Source organism: Aquila chrysaetos, chromosome 2 (genome assembly GCF_900496995.4).
Source record: "Aquila chrysaetos chrysaetos chromosome 2, bAquChr1.4, whole genome shotgun sequence".
Taxonomy (NCBI): domain Eukaryota; kingdom Metazoa; phylum Chordata; class Aves; order Accipitriformes; family Accipitridae; genus Aquila; species Aquila chrysaetos.
The window spans coordinates 20,691,577-20,708,959 of NC_044005.1; the positions used below are offsets into that span (position 1 = coordinate 20,691,577).

Consider the following 17,383-nt stretch of genomic DNA (forward strand, 5'->3'; position numbering starts at 1 on the left):
TCTGTGATTTTTTTTTCTATGTAATACTAGAAGATCCAGTATAAATTTCAAATATAGTAGAAGGAAGATTAATCTAGCAGTTAAAAACGGTTGTAGATCTCTTATGGAGAAGAAGCAAACAGTAATGACTGGATGGAGGGCTGTTTGAAGGGTTTTGCCATGATAGTGAAAGATTTAGAAACAAGAAAATTTTGTACCTCAAGCAAGTTGATTTAGTTAACTTATGAGGTCAGAAGCATCCAAAATAACCTTCTTTTGGAAAGAAATTTTTGAAATTTTGCTGGTTAAATGATTTGGAATAGCTGCTTCTTTGACCTTAAATCAGTGATTCTGTACATTTCTAATTCAGCAAACAGTGCAATAAGGTTTTGTGCACTGAAAAATTAGAGTGATTTTAACTGTGATAAGAATTGTTGTCATTCAGTTTCCTGTTCTAGCCTGTATTTCATTGCAAACTTTATTTGAAATTAAATCTGACTTTGTAGCTGTACTTGTCTCAGTGTCCACAAAATTAAGTGGCTACAGCTTGATAATCTTTACTTAAGGTAATTAAGTAGTTTCTTAGCTTGTAAACTGTTTAGAATGGGAAATCACTATTTCCACTTTAATTTTAGGCTGCCTCAGTTTTTTTAATCTATGATCATTTTGTAGGTTTGTATACTTTTCACCACTTGTATTCAGGAGTGAAGAACTGGTTTCTAACTTTGTGACTGACAGATGCTAACCAAATAATTTACTAGTGCTTGCTGTTTTGTTAAGGGATCTCCTTTGGGTCATCAAATGTAGTGACCCAAAAGAGCTGAATAGCTGGACTGCCTCTCTCCTAAGTTAATGACAGCTGATTGCAGTACTCTTCTTTCTGCAGATCTTTCTTTTCTGAATTTTTTTTCCCCCTTTTTTCCTCCTTTTTTTTTTTTTTTTGTTGCTGGTATTGAGGGGGGTATGTTTGACAGTTTATATCTAATAATGGTTTAAAGAATGAGTATTAAGTCCTTGCATTGTGTCATGAGGAAAGAAGGAAGTTGGATATTTTTTTACGTGGGATTCCATTCCTTGGTTACCTTCAGGCTTTAGTATGTCACATTATCGTACCACCAGTTATTATAATCAGAATTGCTTCTTTCATGCAAATAGCTAGTAAAAGATTGTTGTGGTTTAAGCCCAGCCAGCAACAAAGCACCATGAGGCCACTTGCTCACTCATCCCCCCTCGGTGGGATGAGGAGGAGAAAATAGAACTAAAAGCTCGTGGGTTGAGACAAGGACAGGGAGGGATCACTCACCAGTTATGGTCACGGGCAAAACAGATTTGACTTGGGGGAAAAAAACCAAAATTAATTTAATTTGTTACCATTCAAATCAAAACAAGGATAACAAGAAGTAAAACCAAACCTTAAAACACCTTCCTCCCCCCCCTTCCTTCTTCCCGGGCTCAAGTTCAGTCCTGATTTTCTCTACCTCCTCCCCGCCAGTGGTGCAGGGGGACGGGGAATGGGGGTTGTAGTCAGTTCATCACACATTCTCTGCCACTCCTTCCTCCTCAGGAGGAGGACTTCTCCCACTCTTCCCCTGCTCCAGCGTGGGGTCTCTCCCATGGGAGACAGTCCTTCACGAACTTCTCTAGCATGGTCCTTCCCATGGGCTGCAGTTTTTCATGAACTGCTCCAGCATGGGTCCTTTTGATGGGCTGCAGTGCCTTCAGGCACAGACTGTTCCAGTGTGGGCTTTCCCATGGAGTCCCGGCCATCTTCGGGGGCATCCTCCTGCTCCAGCATGGGCTCCTCCACGGGCTGCAGGTGGGCATCTGCTCCCCCGCTCCCCTCCATGGGCTGCAGGGGGACAGCCTGCCGTCTCACCATGGGCTGCAGGGGCATCCCCTCCTCCCCCGCTCCTCCTCCCCTCCTTCTTCACTGGCCTCGGTGTCGGCAGAGGTGTTCCTCTCACATCCCACTCCCCTTTCTGCTGCAGTTTCCCCTTAAATCTGTTATCCCAGAGGCACTACCACCTTCACTGATGGGCTCGACCTTGGCCAGAGGCGGGTCCGACTTGGAGCCGGGGAAGCTTCTAGCAGCAAATTTTTCTCCACATAATTTTGGAGCATATGGTATTTCTGAGTTTTCTGTGAGAAGAGTTTTTTGCTAGGAAAATGAAAGTAATTTCGCTGCCTTCTTTTTCAAGGGACATGTTAGAAAAGAAACTTTCCTCAGACAGTGAAAACCTGGTGGTGAAAGATCATGTAGAATTTGGAAAAAAAACAGCAGCCCCCGCTCAGTCAAAACATGAGTTCTCCTACTGGCACTGGCAAAATCATTCATATTTGAAAAGAAGGGGAATATCTTTATTTTTAATCTCTTTTCCAGAGATGGTAACTCTTCTACTAGAAAGCTTAAGCTAATCCCTTCCTCAGCAGTGGAAGATGTGACTATGCAAGGCAAAAATGGGCATCTGCTTAAAGTAACATATAGTTCCCAGATTCTTTTTCCTCACTTTTCATATTTGATGAGTTGGGAACTTTGCATCACTGTTACTGTACTCACTCTCTAACTCCTTCCTTCTCTTTGAAGTTCATCTCCCTGCGCCCCCCCACCCCGCTGTTTTCTGCTGAGTTTTGGAACAGATAGGAGCCCACAGCGATTTTTAAGATTCTCTAGGTTGCTTATCAACATTTCTTCTTTGTCTAAAAATATTTAGGTCCGAGAGGGGAGAATATGGAATGGTAATGAGCTGGGAATAATCATTGTACAGTTTTAGTCTATCCTCCCCGTTTCCAGTTCGGACTCTCTTACATTGAAGTAGGATGCTTGTACAATTTAGGGAATCTTCAGAAAGCTATATTTGACATCACTGGTGCTATGACAATACCTATATGGAGGACCCAGTAGTGATGCTCCATGATGAGTACTGCTTTGTTTTGTCTGTGGGAAGTAAGTGTACTCTGACTTGATCTATTTAAGCTTTGATGAGGGATATTTGCTGATTACAGATCTTTCTGCTTTAACAACTTAAATAGTATGACAGAAATGGTTTGTAGTTTCTCCTGTCATTCTTTCTGGGGAGATATGGATAAATGGCAGCAAATAAGGAAATATCCACAACTGTATGTAAAATGTCTGTAAACATACAATGAAAATAATTTCTGTATTTACTCATAGAAACAACTTCACACTTGAAATTAACTCTTAAGTAATAGGTATCTGAGCTGCTGTTATTTTACTGCAGTATTCTTTTGTGCATTTTTAGTGGTGCCCTAGTTTTATGAAGCTCAGGAATAGTCACATGAATATATTCTTGGATTTTCGTCCAATATTGTTGCTAAGGAAACATCATCTTTAATACAGCTTGTCTGTATTAATCAATGCCTGTTAATGCATAAACCAAGTAAAAATGAAAAAATCTTAATTTCTTTTATAATAAAGTAGTGTATTATAGACTATTCTCCTTCAGGATCCCCTGCCACTACAAACCTCCCACAAATTGGAGGGTCATGTCCATGTCTCTGGTCTCATGCCAAACAGACACAGTATAGACAGTTTTTGTACTTTTTTTTCATAGGCTGCCATTAATATTTAATATCATTAATCTAACATAGGTATTGTACAGTGCATGCATCTGGTCAAAATGGTGAGGATGCTTACATGCTGCTCTAAAAGGGAGAAAGAATCTTTTCTGTATGAAGTATAGAAGAGGAGCTTGAATGCACCAAACTGAGAAACATACCTCTTTTCAGTATACTGTTAAAATTGTAATACTGAATTTCAGCCTGCTTTGAATATTGATCTAGGAAAAGACCAGTCAGTCAGAGATATCAGTGGAAATCTCAGCTCTCTACAGGTCCAGCTATTGGTTTTGTTGCAGTAGTGACAGGCAGATTTTTTAAATTTTCTACTGCTGAACTCTTCTGAGAACTATCAAATTTTATAGCCAATTTCAAAATTAATTTGACTTAGCAGTTAGTTAGCTTAATTCCTGCTTTGTTTCATGGTCACATTTGCCTTTTGGACATTTTCCTTCATATCTGCCTCTTCAGAGACAGTACCCTAAATCTAACATCTGTTCTTGAAAAGTCCGGGTCAGAAAGGCCAGAGGCAAGCAAGAAGGCCTAAAGAACTTGTCTTGTTAGGAATATTTGTTTCCTTTTTTGGACAAACAGCGATATTTCATTCGTCAGCTTAGTCATCCTTCAAGGAAGAGGAAAGAAATCGGGCACAAATTTACAGTCTAGCTGTGTGGGCTAGATGCAAGCACAGTTTCAGCAGTCTAACCTGGATAGGTCATCCCAGCTTTCATTACCAGGGCAGCAAAAGGAACATGAGTTCTCTCCTGAGTGCAGAGCTTCTCATTCCACTAAGCAATCTCCTCCTTCTCCCTAGGAGAAAAAAATGTGAGAAAATCCATGTGAGGGGGGCAGTGTACTTAAGTCCACAGAGCCCGCACAACAGATTTGGAAGCTGTCTGAAGAGCCACGCCACACTCATGTTTTTCTTCCTGTCCTCAGCGACTGACTGGATGGATAGTAAGCAACTACTTCAAATACCATCCCAATAGTTGCACACTATTAACACATCTGTAGAGGTGTCTTGGAGATCTTACCTGGGGTAGGAGGAGACAACGCACACTCACTGTTTGATCCTGTTAAATGCATCGTGCCCATGAGTCAATGAAGTCCCTGTATAGCAAACAGGGTTATCCATTTATGGTTATCCATTTTCGGGCACCTATTCTAGTTACATTTTTTCCTTCTGCACTGAGAAGCTATTTACAATGCATTGCTCAGGACTGTTTTAATAATGAAAGTTCTTGAATATGTGAGTTGTATCAATGTTTTTACTCTAGAGGTTAGACCAAGGTACTATATTTTTGTATTAATTGCTATGCCTGTAAGGATTGCTTAATCACTCATACTCCAATGAAAAAACTGAAAAGGGTCTCCATATTGCTTAAAACTGAAGTCTGATCCTTGAGTTTTGATCAGGACTCAAAACTTCAAACCTGAAATTCTGCATGGTGCCCCATGGGTGTGATAATACCCAAGACTTGAATATTAAGGAAAAGCATCTTATTATCATTCGTGGTTCACATGAAAATCATGTAAATAAGTGTGGCAGTTCCTTTTCTTAGTGTTGGTAATAGAAATTACAGTTCCTTGATTCTTTCCATGCTTCCTTTTTCCAACTGTCCTGCTAGCCAGTGAGATAAAATACTTGCAAGTAGTACTTTAACCTATCCTTTACTCCTTGGTCTGGAAGAAATGGTGAGGGAAGGTGTTTTCAGGTAATTATTTCTTCAGCCACTGCCAACAGCTCCACTGTTTGGTTTCCCTGAAATCCCCACATATTGGCATTTAAAAAAAAAAAACTTGCTTTTTAAACAAATATTTACTGTATATTTATTTTCTTCTACTTTCAGTGACTGTCTAGAAAGGTTGTTAGCAATTTACTATAGAAACTAAAGTGATAAGGGAAGGACATTGGCAATTCTACAGTGTTGTCAGTTGTGATTAAAATACAGGCTTTCGATCTTCATTTGTGCTGCATTATCCCATATGAAGGCAGAATTTGAGCTCAGCTGCTTAAGCCAATATTTTATATCACGATATAGAAAGAACTAATACTATGATATTGCTATTAGTTATTATTTGTCATTTGTTACTTAGAAAGAGAGGAAACATTCTCTGTATTCACCTAATATGCTTTGAGTGGAATTAGTTGGCTCATTTGGGCTAGGACAATGTTTTCCTGGCCTTTGGTAGTGCCTTTACCGTTGTTCCTTTCCACCTCTGATGCATTGCCTTTGTCGCTTCTGGTCTTCAGTTAAAAACATGCTAAACTAATTTTTGGTTGCTGGAAAGTGTTTTGTAAGGTGTGGCGTGAAGGTACTTTTGCATGTGTGCATGCTTGGGGTGGTGCCTGAGTGTTTCTCAAAGTTGCAGTTGTGGGTTGGTTTTCACTTGCCTGAAACTGCACAATGCACTAATACCAGAGCTAAGTATGGGTTTGAAGAGGTCATGAATCAGTAATAAGACTGCTGTGTTTTTACTTTTTCCTCTTAGTTTCAGTCTCTGTCTTTTTTTTTCTTTTTTCCCCCCTTGCATATTCTTTTAACTTCCTTTATCTTCTTGGATTTCTTTATTGTCCATGTGGTCTTATCTCTCTGTGGTGTCATTGTAAAAATTAGATCATTTTGAATACAGCATTGTCTCCCCCTCCAGATGCTTTTCCTTTTTCCCCGTGCGTACACCATCTGCCTGTGTGTGCTCTGGGAGATGTGCAGGTGTTGGTCAGGATTAGGTGGCAGAACTGAAGTGAAATGTGATAAGTTTTGCCTGCCAGGTCCTTTCTGCATTGCTATTTAATTATGAAGTTGCTCTGTCAAATAAAGAAGGAATTGAAGAACCAGAGAAATAACTCTGGAATTAAGAGAAGCAAAGTGGGGAACTGTTGGTTGCTTGATCCCAGTGCTGAGGATAATGCGGAACAGCAAAGAAGAGGAATTCCTATAGAAAAGTTGAAAGGTCCAGAGGCTTTTTACCTTTTGTAGACACTTTGACGTTAAAGGTTCCTCTCAGAGTTGTGCATGTGGAATTTGTCAAGCAATATCAACCTACTGAAATGCTATATTAAAATAGAAAAAATACATTACACTACGGAATACACTTTTATGACTTCATGAAATATTAAGCAACTTCTAACATGGTTTTCACTTGCTTTTTTTGTATATAGAAAATGCATACATCTTTTAAGTTATATCTTTTTTTCTGGTCATTTCCTGATTAGCTTTATCCTGGCTATTTCTTCGTTTATAGACTCCCCTTGTCTCCACCCTTTGAACTTCATTTATCAAAACCTGTGTTCAGGTGTAAGGTCATCTTACCATTGCAAAGTGCTCAACCTTTCTCCTTTCCAAGTGATGTTGAGAAGATAAATACATTTAGTATACATTGTTAGTGGTTCTGTCCTCCAGTCTCTCAAGATCATTACTCTATGATTAGTTAGGGGAGGAAATTTTTTAGCCAAATTAAATAGCCAACTTTCAAAACTTTATCTTCCTGACTTACACATGGTATTTCTCCCATCATTTTGGACTGCTGTACCTAGTCTGTGTGGAATATCATCAAGTAGCTTGTCTGGTTTCTATTAGAATATATTCTTACTTACTTTTCTGTGTTATGAAATATGAATCTTCAGACCTCATGTCCTCCCTTGCAGCTTCCTTGCATAAACAAAACAAAAAACTATCTTGCTGACTAGTGTGCTTTCTAGCTTCGTCCCAGATTTGATGAAACAGCTGTAATGATCCTCTGTGGACTTCGAACGACCCTGATATACGAAGTATACAAAAGTTCTCTGCAATGTTAGAAATGTGAAAAGTTAATAATTATTCAAAATCAACTATTCCCAATAGTTCTGTATTAAAATTAAGATATTTAATGTAATCTTCATCTCACTTCAGTTTAGTCATCTGAAGAGTGGTCGTAACATCTAGTCTAAGCTAGTCATGCTTTGGCTTGCTGTTTGATCAGTGGAGAGATAGCTTCAGAAGGCTATTCAATCCTCTCACAAGAAGGATGTCAAGTAGTTTGTGAAATGAAGTACTTCTGGAGATGCATATCTCTGTTGATGATAGTTGTGTAAATAGCTGAACGCTAACTTTTGTTGTCCATCCTTTGTGTTTTCAAATGTTAAGAAATAGAAAGGGAAAATAGGTATTTTTTTTTAGTGCATGAAAATCTGACCTAATTTAATAAACTGTATTTTGGAACAGAGGATTAATGACTATTCTGCAATTAGTTTAATTGGAGAAGGCTTGAGGGTTTAAATTTAAGAAAGGTGGTGGCATGTACTTATTAAGGGAATTTTACAGCTATTGTGGAATCTGTGATACAAAATGACTTGTTAGTATCTACTATCAATGGGAAAATATTGTAAAATCATTTTTAAGGAAAAATATTCATGCAGCCAACTAGGCAAATGTAAAAGTTTCATGCAAAAATATTTTATATCTTTTTCTTTGGCAGCCTCGCTTTGCATCCTGAACGTGTGTTGGTGGCAACAGGTCAAGTTGGAAAAGAACCATACATCTGTGTGTGGGACTCGTACACTGTGCAAACTGTATCTGTTCTGAAAGATGTTCATACACATGGTATAGCTTGCTTGGCTTTTGATTTAGATGGTCAGGTATGTAATTAATATTCTTTTTTCAAACACTTAAATAAATTGTTTATCTCTCAGAAATCTTGTTATGTAGCTTTTTCTTTTTTTAAGGGAGTATTTTGACTCAGGTTTTATCTGCTTATCCTCAAGTTGAGTGGACCTCCCCTGTGCAGGGGCACGTCTTGTGCACACAGTGATGGCAGTCCTGTTGCGTTACTCATCTCAGACTCTGAATGTCTTCAGGCAGTATCCCCTTCTCTGTCATGCATTTTGCATGTGTTGGTGGCTTTCCACATTTTGATTGTTTGTTCACACTCGTGTATCCTGGATATGAGTGAAGAAAAGTTTTATTGGATTATAATTTTGTTACTTTAAAACATTTTCTGAGTAGTAAATTGGTTCTCAGAGCTGCTGCTTATAAGGGAGATAATTTTTAGCAGATACTTGCTCCTATGAGTAAAGAGGCTTTCTTGATTGTTGTATTAGAAATGGAAAATACGCATTAGGTAGCAGCTGAAGAGGTATTAGCCATGAAAGTCCTTTTTGCAGTTGTGCTCTCCTAGTCTTATGCAGCACTTCTTCCCCTCCCACATAGCCTTGCAATGTGATATTCAGATTTAGCTATATTCTCAGTTCCTTTTGCTTGCTAAAAAGGTCAATATCTTTCTCAAGGGAGGATGTATTGTAGAGAGCAGTTGCTGTCCTTACTAAGACAATATCAAATGGAGCTCTATTGAACACAAATAGAAGAAAGCCTAGCTGTAACTTGTTTCTGTTAAAACATGCTGTAGTTGTTGTAGGGAGGTTTTGAGTTTGTTGGAATGATCTACAGATTTTATCATTTAGGTTTCTCATTGTTGAGGGAGTCAACTCCTGGAGTCAGCTTCTTTCTAGAACATCATTTCTACTTGACAGCAATATCTTTTCTCTATGTTGTTCTTTTCTGTGTAAACTTGTGTGACTTCCTCACTTGAACAGCCTTAATAATTTAAGGTGAAGATGTATCTAATTAGGGTTGAAGTTCCCTAACTCTTTTTTACAATGCAGTTATGCATCCCCTGGGTGTATTAGAGAGATTTGAATGTAGATTTGTGATTTGTTCTAGCAGTACCTAGTACCAATTCTTAGGTTTAAAACCATACATGGTCAGAATTTAGGCTGTCCACTTTTCTCAGCATTTCCATATGATGGCTTTTTTTGTTGCATTTGTTAGGATTTTGTGGTCTCAAAGGAAAGCTGGATACAGTTTTTTCAAGATCTGCATCTCCAGAATTGTCTTCATATGGAAATACAGTAAAACACAAATCCAGTTCAGAAAGATCTGCAAAATATGTTTGCTTACATCTTGCCTATCCTTTTAAATCCAAATTTGTCAGAGTCCCTGACCAGGTTCTTTTAGAGGGTTTAATGTTTGATATTAAAAATACTTATTTGATATATTTGGCATTATATGGGATTTTGATTTAGTAGACTGATACAGCAATTGCAATATACAGATGTATCACAACAAAAACATGTGATAGAAACGTTTATCTGTTACTGTCATGATGCTGGGCATCTCCAGTCACCAGGGAGAAATATGTGGATTGAAGTGAGGTCAAGCCCATTGCCCTCTTCAAAGTTTATTTTATTAATTGTTCAGGTTTTATACTTTATGTTGGGCTGTGCCACATATACACTCTCCTCCCCACCCCCAACTGGTCTGGCTAGTTCAGGAAGACATTATTTATTCTTTGTTTATTATCCTTTGTTAATTGTCTTGGGGAACCTGATGATTCACTGGTGCAGTTGTGTTATCTAAAACCAAGGTTACCCTCCAGTCTCCCTGGTGTTGAGAGAAGTTCAGCTTGCTTTATGGTACATTATTCCCCAAGCTTGCTGTTTGGTTTTTTTTTTTTTTTTTTTTCTTTTTTTGCTCTTCCCTGAGCTCTGCTTCACTGTGGGGGTGTGCTGGTTGGTAACAAGATTTTCTAGTTCTTAGGAGAACTGAGAACATAATTTAATCTCCCTTTTTGAGAAGTCAGTGTACCAGCTTATGTCTGGAAAGGCATCACCCAAATTTTTTGTGATGGGTATGCAGTAATTGTAAAACTGGTCTGCATTTACACCTCTTGTTCTGCAGTAGGACTGGAATTGAACTGCTTGGAAGTGTAGCTGAAATTGAAACTGATGTTCCTTCCGAGAATGTTTTCAAAGACGGAATGGAAAGGTTGGACTTTGTAGTATCTAAAAAATTGAAGTTGGCATTAATAAATAGGGAGCATGGATAGCAATTGTATTCAACTCGTTTCTTTTGTTCTCATAATCTTGGAGCTTTTCAGACAGTAAAGAAATTATGTTATTGGGAGTAGGCTTTTGCTTTTACAAACTCACTTTGATAATCTACGTAGAAACTGAAACTAAATTTGTCTTTAATGTGTGTAGGTATTAACTGCTGAACAGTGAAAAAAACTTTGTCCTAAAGATTTGCAAAGCTTTCATTTGTCAAAATTAAGATGTCACAATTCATGCATAAACTGAACAAAAAGACGTAATTTTCTTTAAGAACAAAACTCAAAATCACTCAGTTTCTTTTTATCCAATCTTTAATACTGTTAGTCTTGCTGTTGAGAATTTCTGTAGGAAAAATAACATTTTTGACTGGTTAACAGATACAGTAAAAGTGGGTTGTTGGCTAATATGGTCAATGATTTGTGTCAAGAAAGCTGCACAAAATATCTTCATAGTTGGAAGACAAGACAGGCTGCAGAGCAGAAAGATCTCAAACTTTTATTTTTCTGTATTTTCTTGGAACAGTCTTTTTGTCCTTCCTAGTTTTACAGTTCAACTGGCTTCAGACTCTTTCTGAATATTAAAGACTTCATGAAATTTGTATGTTCGGGGTCTTTTGGGATTCTGGTTTGAGAAAGGTTTAAGAAAGGAATAGTTCCTCATGCATGTTTTGAAGAATGAAGCAAAAGACTCCTAAAGCTTTTAACTGTTTTTAATCTTCCGTTTGTTTCTGAGAGGACTGAAGAAAATATTTTTTTCTTCGTGTCTCCTGAGCTTGTAAAATAAATACTTAAATTCTGCAAGTTATATTTAATTAAATGTGAACACATGTAGTTTCGTTAACTTCAGTGAGATTATTCCTTTTTGCAAACATCTCATGACTCCTACTTGCCATGCGTGCTATATATAATTATATATATTAAACATTATAAATCAGAAATATGTTGTTATCCAAGAAGATCTTACTTCTTTATGACCGTGATGATGTAACTAAAGAGATGCATCTATGGATGCTTTCGCATAAGTTGTCGTATCTTTAGTTTTCTTCTATATTGAAATGTAGCTATGACTTCTAACTTAAATATGTTATGAATTTCTTATCATTCAGAATGATGACTCTAGCATTTATTAATATATTGAGTTATTTATTTATTTTATTTGGACGTTTTTAGCGTTTGGTCTCAGTTGGTTTGGATTCGAAAAATACAGTTTGTGTATGGGACTGGAGAAAAGGAAAATTGTTATCAATGGCTCCTGGTCATACAGACAGAGTAAGTATAACTAAAGAATGTGAGTGTCAACGTAATTTTAGTTTGTTAAACCATGTCTGTGTATACATAGAGCTATGTCTTTACAAAAAACATTTTATGTTTTAGAAGTTGAATCTGCATAAAGCTTGGATATGTATTAAGGTATGTGAAGATATTTAAGATATGTACCTTTATTTCTAAAATAAAATGCGTAACTTGCTGTTTATTTGTGTGTGGTTTGTTGAGAGTGTAGGGGAAGTGCAAAATTAATGCACTTCCTAGACCCTAATTCCCATATGGGAAATCAAAATGTAAATAATCACTTAAATTTTTCTAGTCTGTAAATGAACCTTAATGTTGTTTTATCATGTGTTGTAATTACTCTAGGAAAAAAAAAACCAAGCAGAACTAATACGAGCTATACATTGCATTTTCAGTGTTGAATGAGGGGATAAAAAAGTCATTCCAGTAGTTCCATTTAAAACCTTTCAGACTGTCTGTTAATTTGCTACAAGTTTTTACTGTTTTAACTGTCTCATGCTAGAAGAGACATCTCTGCTGACATCCTTGGGTTTTTTTATGCAGATATTTGATATTTCTTGGGATTTGTACCAGCCAAACAAGCTCGTCAGCTGTGGCGTAAAACACATCAAGGTAATGAAATAAACGTTAATTCAATTCGGAAAATATTTAAGCTGCAGTAGTTTATACTCTATAAAACATAGAATAATAGAATCTGAAAGCAATACATAATTATAATATGAAAGGTCCTCTGTAAGAATAATATTACTTCTTAGGAACTGCAGTCATGGATCACACCTGACTACACTAGAAATTTTGCAAGATATATATAGTGGAAAACAGACCATCTGTGCTCAAAAGAGTTCATGCCCTGACAGAAGGAATGCAGAAGGAATGAAACAGTTGTCAGTAGCATCGTATGTAATGATCATAATACAATTTAAAATTTAGGGTGTCTAAAACATGCTGTTTGAAATCCCAAGTAGCGTAAGACAGGATGCACACATTTAAGGTGAGTCCGGGTACTCAAGTTTCTGATTCTTGAACAATTAATGAATTGTTACACTGCAGAGGTAAAATGAGTAGAAAAACCATTTCTTACAGTTTTGAGAGAGGGGATACAGTGGAAAGAGAAAAGAAAATGCTTGATCTTTCTTTTAATTCTTTTTGTTTCCCTGCTGTTATTCCTACCTTTGTTATTTTGAACACTCTGTACCTGTTACAGGATTCATAATTTGGACAGTTCATGTCTTTTTCAAGCAGAATGTTTCTGTGAAACGCTTTGTGTGTACTGACTGCTGTGCAGAAACAGCTTCTTTTTCAGGTTTAACTCCTGTTAGCAAGATTATCAATGCTTGACTGGCATCAAATATGTTTCCTAAAGTCACTGCCTTCTCCCATGCACTGTCTTCTGTGTTACCACATAACAGCAGTAGATGGCAGCTTGGAAGTTCTGTATTGCTCTTATGTGTAGGTTCCTATGGTGGGAAAAATGTGTTGCTTTTTATACAATGAACTTTTAGATTAATATGTATTAATGGTTTATTGGAAAAAGTATTCAATGTGTTGGCTAGATTGCATACGTCTTTGATTTAGCATAGTGTTTAGCATGTCATTCACAGATTTCCATGAGCTTGATTGATAATGATCTTTTTTTCTACTTCAAGATCTAAAAGGACCATTATGCCAATAGTGAGCAAATATTTGCCAGCAGTGATTTGGTATATTTAAGGTGGCTTCATGATGTCAAAACATATCTATTTAGATAAGCAAAAGTTTATTTGAGCAACTTCTAAGGCTCTACGAAGCCTTTTAAAATAAGAATAAAATTTTAAAAAGAATTGGTGTTTCCTTTTAGAAAACATTTAACTAAAAATCTGAATCCTAGGGATTTATAGGCATTTGGATCAGGCAAGAGATTTTTGTTGATGTGTTTTTTTCTTAAACCATCCCTTCGTCTAGTTCTTTCAGATATCAATAATTACTTTCATGTTTGTACTATTACTGTATTTTTTCCTCACATAGTATTACAATTTGCATAAAATATCACTTAATCAAGTTATATAGGTAATTCCAAGTGAACTGATATTGAGGAGTTTTCCTAGATATGGTACCTGCTTCCATATTGGAGCTAAGTGTTTGATTTATGCAGTAATTGTGCAGTTACTTCTCAAGGAACAACATAATCTATGACCTGTGTACTTTGGTTAAAGAAATACTAGTTAAAATACAGGGATTTGTCTAATCAATATATGGTTATTTCTTAATTACAGTATTGCTGGTACAAAAATCCGTTCATTGTAACTGCTTACATTATCCAGTATTAACTGAAGTCTCTGCTCGGAATTTTGAATAGATTATTGGTAAGAGAGAGACTTGCTGTGAAATACAGTTTCATAAACATGTATACAGGGAACATGCTGAGACAATGTAAGAGTAACCTGTTAGCAGTGATGAAGTAAATGCTTTCACATTTTGCACTGGATTACTCCAGCAGCTTGTTGACTTTCCAGTGCACGTTTACATGTTTCGACAGGAGGGTTTGAAGGGAATATGCAAGTGCTGCTTGTCTGCAGAGATCGCAGAAACTAGAGTGTAGCTGGAGATTTAGTTGGCAAGTATTGTACTCTGACAAGAGACTTCGCATGTCTTTAGTTTAGGAATCATTAGTACATGTTGGATCACCTAGGACGAAATTAATTCTCATGTGATTCCTGTAATCACAAATGGTTTATTAGAAAGTTCTCAAAAATGCTCGCCTTAGATGGCTGCTTTGCATGCTTAGTGGTTCTGATGCGAAGTGGTAAGTCTATAATAAAACCAGCTGCTTTCAAACAGAACAAATGGCAACCTTATCACAAATCTACATGCTTAGATTGCATCTTTAAATGCCTAAAGTAACATAAAATACAAATGCAGCATTCGCAAAGTGGAAGTCTTACATCAAAGAAAGATCAGATAATTCTATTATAAAATGCTTTTCAAAAATGACTGAAAATACAACTGACTCACAAATTATAACTTGAAAGAATTTCAGTTTGATTTAATACTGATACCCTGAAACTCTTTCCCAGCTAGTCTGCTATGCTGATTTTATGGAAAGATAAAGTTTGTTAATAACATAAAAAGTTGATAACCAACTGGAGAACTAAAGCAGGGAAAAGGGTGGTGTTGTGCTAAAGTGTAAAGAAGTTTGGCAGAAAATAAACCCCCTTGCATTCCAGCTTGTCCTCAGATATCAGAGGGTCTGGGGGCGGCTAGGCTTAGATTCTGAGTGATGCCCAATTCAATGCTGTATATCCAGTCACGTTCAATATATTGAACTATCACAATTACGGATGCACAAATAGCACACTATACTTTCAATTTAGTTGCATTCAATGAAATAGAACGCCCAGACTTAAGGAGTTTGTGTTCAACAAACTGTCACGGCTAGATTTTAATGAATAGTACAGTTTATTAAAGCAGCAGGAGTACAGGTTCTTTTGGATTGCTGGTGATAAATACACTGTCTGCAAAACATGTGCAAATAGTAATACAGTCAACTACAAGCACACTAAATGATGGAAAAACTCTACAGAGATTTGTAAGTTTGCTGGGGAAGCACTTGGTGTAACCGAGGGTTCAAGTCTTACCCAATAGGCATCCCTATGGGGGGGGGGGAGAGAGGTTCAGCCTATTGACTGATCCCAGAAGTCAGCAACGTCCTCCCAACTTGTCTATGATGGTGTCTTCCCTAGCGTTCCTCCTCTCTTAAGCCCTTTTATACTATTTTCTTATTTCTAGGTAGAGCTTGAGTGACTCTAGTCATACATACCTTTATTATGATTGGTGTAAAATCTCCTTGCTTTACTTTTAAAGGTATATGCTAGAGAAAATTCAGAGCACATGCTCAGTAAGGGGCGGTCGCACCTTGGAGGCAGGTAGCTTTTGGGATGGAGCTGTGTTTTGGCATTATAATGAGATTATAATGAGCAAAGTTCACCCAGAAAACATGATTTACATGTCACTACTCCAGAACTGGGCACTTCTATATCAGAAGTAAGACAATAGCGTTGACAGAACCCCATTGTTTCACCTCCTTGCTTCAGTGGATTCAATGCAGGGACCTTCTGTTCTTGTTCCAGTAGTTTCAGTTCCCCATCCCTGCAACGATATCACAGAACCTGGCCGCGGTGCTTCCACCCTCTGTGTTGTTTCTCAGAGTCAGCATACCAAGCCCCCCTGGTGTTGCTAACATCTAAGGTTGCAGGTTATGTTGCTTAGGGAATTATTATGAAACAGATTTCGTGTATATCCACTGCATTCCACCCTGGAGGTTTAACTTCCCTTAAGAGGTGGGAGGGACATATCAATAAGTCACCTCCATCAATCATTCCACAGGTATGAATGATGATGCCTTTTGGAGGTAAGGTGCTTCTCTTTCAGATGTACAAATTAAATTATAGGATATTAGCAAAATATCCATCTTTCTAAATCACTTTATGTTGCAGTTCTGGAGCTTGTGTGGCAATTCATTGACACCAAAACGTGGTGTTTTTGGCAAAACTGGTGATCTCCAAACTATATTGTGCCTAGCCTGTGCAAGGGATGAAGTGACATATTCTGGTGCACTGAATGGAGATATATATGTATGGAAAGGAATCAACCTTGTACGGACAATACAAGGAGCACATGCTGTAAGTATATCTCTTTAAATTAATATAAAATGTTAAACAGATTTCTGGAGAGCTGGAAAGGGCAGTGCAAGATCACCTGGTCTGTGTTTCTAAACAATTTTGATGATAGAAACTCACTATGTCTAGTTTGAATATCTATATTTTTTTTTTCTCTCCTTTCTGTTGCTTAAGATCGCTGATTATGGTAGAAAGTGAATGCTAGATTGAGAAATACATTTAGATGTCTATTTATGTACTGTCTCCCATTATCATTGATGGAGGACTTAGTAATCAATAGAGCCTGGAATGCATTTAAATTTACCCTTAAGTAGACATGTATTACTCTGTTCAGTTACTCATGCGTGGATATATATAGTGACATCTTATATACCAGAGTTGAGTATATAGCTGCCTCCCCCAGAGAATATGGATCTACTTTATCTGACTTTCTTTTGTGGATGCGTGACTAATCCAAAAGGATGTCAGGAGGCCTGGACTCCTATATTGGTGTTGAATCAAAGAAACAGGTCCCCAGAGAGGCTGTGGAGTCTTGATCCCCATCTCTGTCCTTTTGGAGGTACAGCACAGCTGGACACAGCCCTGAGCAACCTGCTGTTACCTGACCCTGATGTGAGCAGGGGTTTGGACTAGAAGCTCTCCAGAGTTTTGAGCCAACATCAGCTAGTCTGTCATTCCGTGAATTGAGTCCTACTGGCTGGTTGTCTGATAGCTCTCTAGAGTCTGTTGATTCTATGAACTGTAATGTAAGCCCAAATACCTAGCTTGTTTGTAGACACATATGTTTAGTCATTTTGGCTTAACTCAATCACTCTTCCTTGTCCTATGTTGCTGCCTTTTACTGTATTCATTCAGCTTTTTAGAACAGTATACAGCTTTGAAAAGTGAAGACATACCAGTGAAAATTTAATAAAATTATTCAAAAGTGCGTGGTAAGATTTACTTTTAATCAAAATGTTTAATGTGATTATGAAGTGATTATATTTTTGCTACATAAGTTTTCATTGTATTTTCCA

The 17,383-nt window shown here is 37.3% G+C and overlaps 1 protein-coding gene across 12 annotated transcripts in view; it reads left to right on the forward strand.

Annotated features, from left to right (window-relative positions):
* Window positions 1-17,383, forward strand: part of EML5 (EMAP like 5) — a 120,516-nt gene that overhangs the window by 13,723 nt on the left and 89,410 nt on the right. For all 12 annotated transcript variants that reach the window (XR_005933647.1, XR_005933649.1, XR_005933648.1 and 9 more), the window contains exons 2-5: window positions 8,014-8,173; window positions 11,593-11,691; window positions 12,256-12,324; window positions 16,185-16,370. Coding sequence is in view for 9 of the 12 variants with exons in the window: in XM_030030146.1 (XP_029886006.1) it covers window positions 8,014-8,173; window positions 11,593-11,691; window positions 12,256-12,324; window positions 16,185-16,370 (514 nt within the window). In the remaining 3 variants the exon portion in view is untranslated. The remainder of the gene's footprint in view (window positions 1-8,013; window positions 8,174-11,592; window positions 11,692-12,255; window positions 12,325-16,184; window positions 16,371-17,383) is intronic.